This window comes from Rhipicephalus sanguineus, chromosome 5, assembly GCF_013339695.2.
Source record: "Rhipicephalus sanguineus isolate Rsan-2018 chromosome 5, BIME_Rsan_1.4, whole genome shotgun sequence".
NCBI classification, from domain to species: Eukaryota; Metazoa; Arthropoda; class Arachnida; order Ixodida; family Ixodidae; genus Rhipicephalus; species Rhipicephalus sanguineus.
Window position 1 is genome coordinate 73,635,191 of NC_051180.1, and position 12,120 is coordinate 73,647,310.

Genomic DNA, 12,120 nt, shown 5'->3' on the forward strand with positions numbered 1-12,120 from the left:
TACGCTGCGTAACATGAGCGCGGACATCACGGTGAAAGCGTGAAACACTCCTCTTCCCCTCAGCACAAGAAAACCGCGCGAGCAGACAGCGGAAGGGCAAGGTTCTCCCTGCGCAAGTATAAGAAGAAGCGAGCGCGCGAGCTGACGACTTTTAAATGCGCCTGTCGTGCTCCTAACGCCATCTCGCTGGTAATGAAGAAACGCTTATAAGCGCAGCTGTCTCTGAGTCCGTCCAGCACTAAAGGGTGTGCATATAACGCTCGCCGTTACCTACGTGGAGGATCTGCGTTTCGTGGCGTAGTGGCTAGCGCCACTCGCTGCGGAGGAAGAGGTCCCTGGTTCGATTCCGCGCCTCGGAAGCATTTTTCTGAATTATTTTTCTTTGGGGCTTTTATATATATATACATACTTATACATATACGGTGCATGACGGCGACGGCGACGGCAAAATTCAGCCGAGACTGTCCATATAATTGCTATCGCAATAAAACAGTTCTTCCCTCTGGGGTGTGTTCTTGATACACAACAAATAATCGTGATCTGGCTTGGTTTCATTTCCATTCTTGCAAATTCTGCGGTCGCTTTCCTGTCAGTAATGCACGTAATGACAGCGGGTGCGACTTTTGTGACCCGAAAGTATCTGGCGTGGCAGCACAAGATTGATTATTGTCGTTGTGTGACAGATATACACCTCATTAAGTGCAAACTGTTTTTACAGTGCATGAAGAATTGTCACGAAAGGACTTTAAATTTTGTATAAAGAGTTATTCCCAAGAAAGAGCTTCGTCGTTTGCGCTTTTCAAGCACCCTCCAAAGATGGACCAACTCGCCCAAATCAAGGTATTGCTGCAGCTCCTAAGGACTTCATGTGCTCTTTGAGTTAGCACCATAACTGTTGGAGTATATTGCACATGCAGGCAGTGAATGATAATCTATCCCTTATGTGCTGCCTGAGAGTCAACGGCCACCAGATATTTGGTAACCTGAATTTTCCTCCTCCTCTCCCACAGAGTATTTCTCGCAGGGCAGCCAGACACTCACAGTGGACGCGTATCGTGGTGCGCGCCTCGTACGCGCTTCCCTGCGGCATGGCGCGGTTGGTGATGCGGCACCGGAACTCGGCGCCGTCGTCCTCACGTCCGGGGGTCAGGGTCAGAACCGCGGCCGTCGGCCGGTCGCGGGCTCCTCCCCGGGTCAACGCCGACGGCAGCCGTTCGTCGCCGCGGAACCAGTCGACGTCGGGATCCGGACTGCCGCCCTCGCTGGCGCACGTCAGCGCCAGGGGCTCGCCCTCGAGCGCCGTCGGGCTGGACGGCGTGATGCGAGGCTCGCCCGGCGCGATGAGCACGGTCACGTCGTACGCGGCGTTGTGGACGTCGGCGCCGCTGCCGCTCTCCTTGAGCTTGCACTCGTAGTGGCCGTTGTCCTTGTCGTACTGGGCGCGCGAGATGAGCAGGGCGTAGCGGCCCTCGGCCGGGTTGTACTCGACGCTGTAGTGAGGGTCCAGCGCGCTACCGCTGATGGCCGCGTTCTCCTTGCCGTGTCGGTTCGTGCGGAACCAGAAGTAGAGCAGGTTGCGGCTCGCCAGCGCCGGGTTGAAGTTGCACGAGAGCCTCAGGCTCTCGCCTTCGACTACGTCCCGTCCTTCGGGTTCCAGGGGCGTACTCCTGCTTGACCGCGCCGCCAGCAGCACAGCCAGAACTGCGGAAGAGACGAAATATGCGAGCGGTGAAGCTAGGGGCGAATGTGGCAAATATTATAAACATCAAAGATTTTGCAGCGTTCACAGAAACAGGCGCCATAGAAGTAATGCACAGGAAAAGCGCGGATTCACAAGCGACATTACGAGACCCTTGCATTCCTTCATTGGTCCTTGTTTGTGATCTTGCATGACACGTGAAACCAGCTCAGTTTGCAATTTATGTGTACTATATAATATAATCTACAAACTTTGACACACACTGAACGCAAAGACGGCGACGACGATGCAGATTAATACTCGGGCATAACCATTTAAAGGCAGCCTTTCTCCTGGCCCTATAGTTTCGATATATTCGTCGCCATGATCACCGGCGAAATGCACTGCTGTTTCCTGCAGCCAACGGAATGCCGATGCATTTCGCCTCGTGTGATGCCGAACGGGCGTTATTAGTTAATTTCTAGCATGTGAAGCTTGAGCTCTAGCACCTTGTTCCTCGATGACTCCGTAACAACGTTGTACAGCCACGGAGTGAAATCGAAGGGTTTGTCCGTGATTCAAACTACGGAAGAGTGCTGGTCTGGCGGTATATTACGTACAGAGAGGAGGTTGTTGACGATATGGCACGGCCTGTACTGGCATTTGCATATTTAAGCTCAGTCTGAGTAGAAAACAAAACGCACAACGGGCGTCACACATAACGGCGCACTTAAGTATGGCGTCACCTTGATTGCAGCTCGACTATAATAACACAAACGCTCCCCTGCCTAAACGCTCGCGCACTCGACAGACCCCGGTGGGTGGTCCTGCAGTTTCGCGGGTCACTGACGCCGCGGGCAGAACAAGGCGACCACCTGAGACAAACTGAGCTTCGCGGCGAGGCACATCGATGTGTTCATGCCGCACCGACGACACCAATGCCACGAGCGGACGCCTTTTCAATCAGAGCACGTGTCAAAACGCAATCCCCGCGGTCCCTACACCGGCGCACAGACGGGTAAGACAAAAGCAGCGCGATAGTCGAATTAAATGGCGGGAACGGCGCAGAAACGCGCCAAAAAACAAGACAGCGCGATGAGGGATGCACCTGCCAGCGACGCCGATCAACACCCCCGAGCCGAGCATTTAATTTCGCCCCAAGGGCAAGAGAGCAGCTGGGAGAGGAGGAAGGATTCGCAGCGCAGCCGGTAAGCATTGTTTCAGGCAACGGCTATGCCACCCCCCCTTTCCCCTATGTGTTGGGAGGGTGGGGGGGTGGAGGGGGGTTGAAGGCACGTTCACTGTCTCTTAGAGATCAGGGCAGCAAGAAGAGAGGAAGGAGGGGCAACGTGCTTCATCAAGGTCGCTCCTGGTAGCAGCACGCTGAGGGCGGGTGGGAGTCCGCGAAAGCCCCACGCTCGTCGTGAGGTGGGGAAAAAGTAATCACGGGGGAAACACGGCGGGATCCGCCCGTTCCACCACCACCCGAGGAGCGCTGGCGCATCAGCAGGAGAGCGACGACGTCTCTAGGACTAGTCTGGAGAGCGCCCGCAGCCAGCTGCCGCCTCAAGATCGGTGGTGCAACCCCCCACTACCTTTCTTTTTCTCGGTGGTGGGGTAGATCTGTAGGCCGGGGCAGGGTAGGCCTCCCCCCTCGACGCCGACTACACCCCACCACCACCGCCGCCATCACTAAATTCTGCCAGCTTTCTTGCGCGCAGGTCGCCCCTCTTAATGACAACCGCTACGGGAAAGGAGCACGAGATTGAAGCCCGTGCATGCAAGGTGATGTCGGGCGGAATCCATTTGGATGAGAGGGGGGAGGAATGGAAATGCAGGGGCAAGGACGGCCGTCGTTGTGAAGGGAAAGAGCGCTCCTGCCATCGTCTCGAATGAGACGTCTCTATCAGCGAGAGGTCCTCCAACATCTGCCCCGGAGAAGAACGCCCCGTAGTGAACGCGCAGCCACCACCGAGTGCCAATTTCGTGGGCACGCAGCGGCGCTTCTGCTTGCCCACCCTCTCTCCTTGCTTCTCCCACCTTGTTCCGAGTTGCCCTCGCTGTCATTATTGTTTCTTGTCTTTTCTTGAGTTTCTGCCCTCATTGTCGAGGGCACGCGCGCCGCAGCCTCAGGCGGCGTTCCAGAGAAGAACAAAACATTTTATTCGCCATTCCTTGCTTCCATGACTCCCTGCACTTCAGCATATTATGCAGCACAGCGCAGAGAGCCATGGACGCAAGGACAATTATATGTTGCGTTGGCAGAACTAATTAATCAGCGGAGTGAACCAAGCAAGACCAATGCTCTGCTCCTATAGTGCCCGCGGTGCCAGGTCACGCGTTCTTCGTGTCTGGCTGCAGCCATCAGCAAACGTTCGGAAAACGAAACACTTTAGTTTTCTTTTTCTTCCCAAAACAAGTTGCAAACCGTCTTGGAAACGGGGGCTAAGGTGAATTATCGGCGCGAACACTTCAAAAATACGTAAATACTTCCACTGAAAATAGCTCAAATAGGGACAAGTGCACGGTCACTCTTTGATTTGTTGGTCATTGCAGGTACGAGCTGAACATGGCTTCTTGCGAAGCCCGATGGCGAAGAGGCTCGCTTTGACCTAACTCCTGCAGTACCTTCAGGTGCTGCCATCTCAGGTTGCTAAGTGCAACATCATGCTATGGTGCAACATCAAGCTATGGTGTCACAAACTTCGCAGTGCCATTACAGAAGCCCTTGTGTAATCGTCAGGTAGCGCGGCGCCGTGAACCCCGCTATCGTGGAAGCGCCTTTAAAACATAAACTGCTAAAGTTACTCCCTTGGTTACTCCTTCGAACATTTATGCATGATCTGCCCTAAGTTTTGTTCATCGTCCTTAAGATTCAACTGCCGCCTACTTAGGAACGAGACACGCAGACAATGTTTACGCACCATGCCAAGCATACAGTGGCGAGGTTTTAAAGGTATAAGCCCCGCAGCATATGTATGGTGACTCGATACAGGAGTCGGTGAACTGTCCGCAGCATGGGAATTGAGTTGGTATAGAATGACCAACCGGGGAAAAACGTAGGTCCCGGCTTCGATTCCCGGACCGGCACCCAATTTTCCCTATGACACTTCCTACCACTCTCATGTAGATGACCACTGCTCACTTCCTTGTTGATATACTCACAGGTTTGACGAGCGCGAACCATAGACAGGACAGTGTATACTACCAGGGTCCGTCTTCTTCGAAGGACCCTGGTAGCACGTAGACGCAAGACGGACAATCCTGTCTTGTATCTACGTATTGTTGCGTTTAGGGTGCGCTCGCCAAACATGCAAGTATACATGGACCAGAAACACCTTCTTCTTGAGGTATATTTACTTATTTCGCTATTCCGACGTCTCATTTTGCCACAATGTTGGTTTGCACAACGGGGAACACCACTGGACCAGAGTTACCGGGGCATGGTGGATAATGGTGTCGGCACCGGGGAGACACTGCTGGCCATTCCACTAGCGCAGGCTACGGCCAGCAGACGGCATTGCCTTCCCGAACGCTCGCCGCCTCGCGCAGCAGCCTTCGCCGTCGCATTGCATCGGCATCAGTTCCTCCTCGCTCGATTGGCTAGCGCAGCAGCAAGCAGCCAACCAGCTTACCTCCATGGAGGGGGGGGGGGGGGGGGGCGACCGCGTTGCTGTGTCCCCATTGCGCATGCAGAGCACGGGCCGCGCGTCCCTCTCTTTTGCTCGCGAGCGCGCGCGCACTGTAGTGACGCCAGCCGCGGAAAGGAGAAGAGAACCGGAAAATGGAACCCGTTGGACAGGTGCCCCGGCGAGGTCGACAGCGCGCCTCGGGGGCTGACAGCGACTTGCGCGAGGCACACCTCCTCCTACCGGGGCTCCTTCAGCACGTGCTGCTGCTACAGACGCAAACTGCGTCATGTTTCTTCGTCTTACTGCTTCGCTTCTGGCGCTGCACTAGCTGTGCCTCCGCTTGGCTCTTTTACATAGCAAAATTTATTATATTATACACCGCTGCAGTGCAACAGCATCTCGCATGCTCCATCTCCTGTCTGCCCCGACGATATTTCCAGCGCTCTGTTCACTGCAATCGCCTCATCTTCTTCTTTTCGCCTCCCGGTGCTTCAGACAGTTTCGCCGTACAGGCGACGGCGTGTGGTGCTTTTTCCAACTTTATATTTGCTCCGTCTCACTCGACGGCCGCGGAGGCAGTCGCGTTTTTTTTTTTTTTTTTGTGCGTGTTTATTTCGTCCCCGGCGAATTACGGCGCGTGCGTCGGTCTGGTTAAGTATACAGTTACGTTAATGCGGAGGGCTCTTCAGTATGCAGGGGCTCGCCATTACTGCGTTCTTGCCGAACACGCGCCGGCTCGACATGCACGGAAGCTGCCGCCACGTTCTCGGCAGTACTCCTTTAATTCATCGGAAACTACAGCGGCGTATGTGTACCCGCCGATTTCGCGACCTATGCTGCTTAGGTTACACCGTGCAAATCGGTTCGCTATGCCGGTGCGTGTTTTGCGATTTCCTGCGCGCGACTAGCAGGAGGCTTTTTGTTGGCTTGGTTAGTTCCATAACTCGCCCTGACGAGCATGCAAATTTTCTCGCGCTAATGACAGGCGTGTGCTGTCCCTTGCCCTCGTGCGGCGTGTCTTTGAATAGAAATGAACAGGAACTCTCACTGTCGCAACTTGAACAGATGAGGAAAGAGGGAAATGAGATGCGAACAGGAAGAAAAACATGCAGTCAGCGAGAGAGAGAGAGAGCAACAGAAGATACAGAGGCGAACAATATATATACATGTATTCATGTACAACTCTGCGTACTTATTTTGACATTGACCATGGGGCCCACGGGATGTGAATGTATGTACGCGCGTGTGTGTGTGTGTGTTAATGTATGCATGTATGTAATCAACCTTGTACGGTATTATTCATTTTGTTTTAGTGATACATCAGATGCAACACAAACAAGCTTAATCGATGCAAGAGCGAGTATTTTCTGTCGCGACTACGCTTCGACCGTATGACCACTACAAAAGCAGATGTGTTCATATTGTTACAAGCCGTGACAAACAAGCAGGAATGCTCCATCGAGTCGATGAAGACGGCGATCGTCGTCTTCATCGACTCGATGGAGCATTCCTGCTTGTTTGTCACGGCTTGTAACAATATTATTATACTCAGCACCCCCCCCCCCCCCCCCCATTAAAAAATCCTGGCTCCGCCCATGCTTACATTGCTGAGTTGTTGAGCATACCGAAGACTGCTTTCCTTTACATCGACGTCAGAACAGAGAGAATAAGAGTTGCAGAAGGGAACGCGAACTCACCACAATGCGAGTCAAACTACTAATTTCGACAAGTGGCTCGCTCCGGAGTCACATCGCACGTGCGTGATGCAGCAACTGCGCCATGACACAAGCTGAAAGCTCGACACCGTGACTTTGTCGCGCGGGCCGTGACATCACCGCCAGAGGCTGACCTCAGCGCCCGTCAAACGCGTCGCTTAAACAGTTAAAGTCAACACGCTTACGCTGAGTCACGTTTAATGAAATCACTCGGGGACTGGTCTCCCTTTAAACCGCGTTCAAGAATCGTCAGTTGCACAACCACGCGGCAAGGAGGAGGACGAGTCATCCGATATTGAAATACAAGGCGCGCTACGCTGCATACGCTAACCCTATATTTACGAAAGAAAACAAATCTTAAGCTCACTGCCACGCATTCCTATTCAGACGAGGAGGAGAGCCAGAATGCAAATCGCAGCGAGGCGAGCGAGCTCGAGGAAAGAAGGACGGAAGTCGGTCAAAATAAAGTAAGCGATAAAGACTAGACCGAAGAGTGAAATAAGACAGCGACGCGTTGCCGGCTGTCCTTGAAGCTCCGCCGGAAGCGTATGCCCAAAACCTCGTGGGCGCTCGAGGTATTTGCCGGCGACTTCGGCGTCGCGTATAGCGTGAGCCAGAGATGCCTAAACGCGAGCCAAGAGCAACGCCGCCATATGGCGGAGCATGGAATGTATCATGCGTGCTTTTTTATTCTTTTTACGTATACACCCGAGCCAAACCGGCGCTTGAATCGAAACGCGCGAGGAGCTCGCTTGTCCGTCGTATACGTGCCGCATTTATATAAGGGCGCCTACGCCGTCGCCCATTCGCTTTAATTACACGTGTACGCCGCGCACGCTGCCAGAGGGCACGTCTCCTGCCAGTCATCTCTCGTTGCTTGCGGCTTCAGGGAAGATTGGTATTATTATTTTATATTTACCTGCATTATATACGTACGCGCGTAATGGCTGCAACTTGGCAGCAATAACACTACGCACGTTAACGCCCTTCCATCACGAGCCGTAAGAGAAGTGCGTGCGGCCCGGCAAAGTAAATCGTCACTTGAGCTACAACACAACCGTGGTACAATCACTATACACTATTACTATCTGGTAACCAATACAATTAGTACGTCATAGGAAGGCGGGCTCAAGGCCAGGGTCACGCATTCAGCACCGGGTGTGGTACGCATTGTGAAACTTGCAGGCAAACGAAGCTTTAACGTACATGTTTGTTTTGGCTCACTCCACCTGTCCTAACAACAAGGCAACAAAGTGTGTACCAATGATAACAGAAATAGGTCCGCTTTTTCACATCCTTTCTCCCTTTTTAAAGTTCACTGCTACGCTTTTTTTTTTAATATGCTTTACCGCAAGGTTAGTTGGTTTGCGGCGAAGCATCATGCGTATTGTCGAAGGGCGTCGGTATGCTCGGTTGCTCGCAATGATGTTCGGCGTTCGCCCATCAAAATCTCGTTTTACGCCTCGGTTTCTTACAATGTCAGTGACTACGTCTGTTAACCCATCATAGAACAGCCGTGAGTACGAAGCTCAACATATGGCGCTAGTGTGGCAATACGGAGCACGAACAGTTTTAGAAAGTTACTGTAAGTGTAACGTGTAAGATTGGTCAGTCATGTACGCTTTGGCATTTGCGATAAAAAAACAATCGAGCCACTCGCAGATCAAAAAGAAAAAAGAATGCCGTACAGTGTCACAAAAAAATACGCTTCCCCGCCTTTTTCAACGACGAAGCAAAGAGAAGCAAAGGCGGGGACAACGGTCGGCAATGTCCTGTGCGGCCAGGGTCGAGCTCGCCTCGGCTTTCGCTCTTTCTTTAGTAGCAGCGAGAATCCAAAACGCATGGGCGACCATGGGCTGCGTCGCGGGCATTCGGATCGAGAGAGGCCACCGCAGTGTCCGATCGGCCGCAGCTTCTAGCTGTCCTCTTTCGGCCGCGACGCAAGACGGACGGCCCCCTCGTCCTTGGCTCGGCTATGTACTACACACAGCGTCGGCCACGCCAGAACTCGCGAAGCTCGCAACAGCAGCTGCTGACCGCTTCGAGAAGGACGGAGTGGGTAAAGGAATAAATATACCGCTGACCCCCACCCCTCCCCCCACGCGGCAACTGTACATACATACATATATTGGAGAAGCTGTGGAACGGTACAGACGCCCAGCGCGCCGTAGATATCGAGGGCAGCAGTTCGCATCCTTATGCAGCCGCTGGTGGCCGCGCTCACGCCGATCTACACTTCGGGCGCCTGAGGCGGCAGCGGCGTACTTGCATGGCGCGTATATATATACACGCTGTGCGCGAGCATACACGGGCAAGGCAAGCGGCGCCTTCAAGGAACGAGGTTTCGAAGCCGCAAATGGGGTCGCGGCGAGAGAGCTTGTGCCGTACAAGCGGCGTGTTCATCGGCGATAAAGAAACAGTCGCGTGCCGCATGGTGGTCCGCTCTCGTTGGAGGACAACGACGATCGCGGAGAAAGGTGCATACACGGGCTCGCTTCGCTAAAAGTATAAGAACGCATGCACCTCAAGCATCTTTCGTCCGATCACAATCGCCGCTCTGGATTCAGCGACAAACAAGGCTGCTTCGCTTGCGATACATAATACGACGACCCAGAACTAGAGAGGATATGATAAAGACTCCAGATGCGAGTTTGTTTAAATGCTACATAGATAATAGTCTCAGCCAAGTAATGTAACAGAAGCGAGAAAATGAGCGTGGGATTTTTTTTCCCAACCCGCCGTTGTGGTTTAGTGACTGTGGCCGTACCGCACCTGAACCAGTGGGTTCGACACCCGGCTACCCCGTAGGAACGTGTTGCAAGAATGCGCGTGAACTGTGATTTTAATTTCAACGCGTTTCAAAGAACTCTACAGGTGGTCAGGAATAACCCGAGCAGTCCCCCTGATAAGTCGCGCGGCTCTCGGGCTTTAAAAACTGCCAATACGTTTACAGTTCCTTGTTTGCTTGATACAATCGACTTATTATAGGTAATTCGATTATTATTTTTCTTTTGAATGCAAGATAAGGATTGTTTATAATGAAATGCCTATCTGGGATGGTAGCTGACAGCTAGCGATGAAAAAGTGCTCAGGGACCAAATCCACAAAAATTTACTTTCCGAAGTGCGTTTTCCCATTGGTCAGCCGGCTTCGCTAAAGAGACGTCCCGCATTGTAATTGGCTGAAATATTCTCTAACGAAAATCCTAAGCGTAAGACGTTTTTCTGAATACGGGCCCAATTTCGCAAACAGCGGCCGATGAAAACAGATGTCTGTATTCTACACAGCACTCTCGCCTTCAGACGCGAAGTAAATCGCGCATTTACGTATATGCTTCTCCTTCTTCCCCGACTTCTGTTCACTGAACTGAGCGTCACGGACGCACTTTGAAAAAGCACCTGTAGCAATGTGGCCTTGGCAGATGTCCCACGCCATCAATGCACAGTGGACCGTGGAAGACGAAACGCTTTTGTGGCACGCGCGCCGGACGCACGTACGGACCGGCAACCTCGAATCGGTGCCGGCCCATCGTCGACGAAACAAGCGATCAATAAAAGGGACGAGATGTAAGGAATCAAAGAGGCACGTATGCACGACACTCGAGGCGAACCGCAGGTCTTTACGTTTACACACAAGTGGCCGACAATGGAGAGCCTCCCGTCCCGTATACCGAGAGACGACGTGCATGTCCATGGGAAAGAAAGAACAGAGCGCGGCCCCAATTGAAGGCTCGCGCCGCCTTTGCGGTCCGTGTTAACTTCTCCTTCACGCCCCGTTGCTGCGGTAAAAGAAGGCGGCGAGTGCGAGCGCACAACAAGACGTCCGCGTGTATAATAGCGCACTTATTAAGGTCCGCACCGTGTTAAATTGTCGTTTTTCTGGGCGCTTTCCCAGCCTGTGTTCACTGGTAAGACCATCGATTTCTTGCTCGGCCAAGTCGCTTGAAGTAATATTATGCAGTGTATCATACACATCAGTTCCCGTGCAATTTTGCGCGTTGTGGCAGGGGCAGAACACTTTTTACAAAGTTCGGTCACCAATCGACTTCCGCCGTATAGCGCGCGTCTTAGTCTCACGCACAGTAACATGATAAAATAATGTATGAAAATGACACCGGAGGCAATTACGACACAGTGAACTCAGTGTCCTGTCTGCTATAGGGTATGCCTCCATATCCCAAACTTTTCCAATGATTTTCCTTCTCTCGCCTGTTCAATAGCCCATAGCGGCGCTTTGCCCAAGTCATCACGAGAACCGGCCAGTCCTGGAACCTCTCTCGTTATAAAGGAATATAATATATGGAAAGGAACCACTGTGCATTATCCCCTGCCCTTTGACTTAAAGGTAAGCGCAGTATATATTGTGTTCAAAAGAAAACCACCTGACTACCGAGTTCGGGGTGCGAAAACTTGTACAGCGAAGCCGTATGCAAGCAAGATGAAAGTGTCAACGCGTGACGTGTGACACACGGGATGGCGGTGCAAGAAAGAATGCGCTACCCTCAGCCATGTGTCACGCCAAACCGCGGCACGAGGTAAGTATATATAGCGGTATCCCTGCAGGCACGCCAACTAATCGCGAACGTTCGACAGTCGCTGTTATTAATATTCCACGCGGAAGAGGTCACGCGTTTGATATTAAGAAATGAAGGAAGCATGCATCGCTCCGGGCGTTTCTCCGATACCGAGACATTAGTGAGGATGTCCTGGTATAAAGGTATTCGAGAGGACGCAAGCGTTATATAACACAAAGGAAACTTTAGATGGAAAGGGAGAGAGAATGCGAGAAGAAGCACGGATTGATCTTCAATTAAACGCCGAGTTAAGGGAAAGGAGGTGCGCGATCGTTAAGAGGGCACTAGATGGACGCAGGAGCAATGAGAAAGGGAGACAGAGGGGAAGGGGGGGGTGTAGTTTAGGCTTACAGGTGGCCCACGCCCCACGAAACTGCTCCCGGGCGATCCGCGGCCGGAGTGGCACGGCGACCTCACCGCCGCTGCAGTCGACCGCACAGGGCGGCCGCTGGACGAATCAGGACTCCCCCCCCCCCCCCCCCCCCCCCTCGGGCCCACCCGACGTTCGCTGCCGCGTTAATT

The 12,120-nt window shown here is 52.8% G+C and overlaps 1 protein-coding gene across 1 annotated transcript in view; it reads right to left on the reverse strand.

Moving 5' to 3' along the window:
• Positions 1-12,120, reverse strand: part of LOC119393778 (neural cell adhesion molecule 1-B) — a 231,385-nt gene that overhangs the window by 16,830 nt on the left and 202,435 nt on the right. The window contains exon 2 of the mRNA XM_037660930.2: positions 1,042-1,701. Coding sequence (XP_037516858.1) covers positions 1,042-1,701 — 660 coding nt within the window. The remainder of the gene's footprint in view (positions 1-1,041; positions 1,702-12,120) is intronic.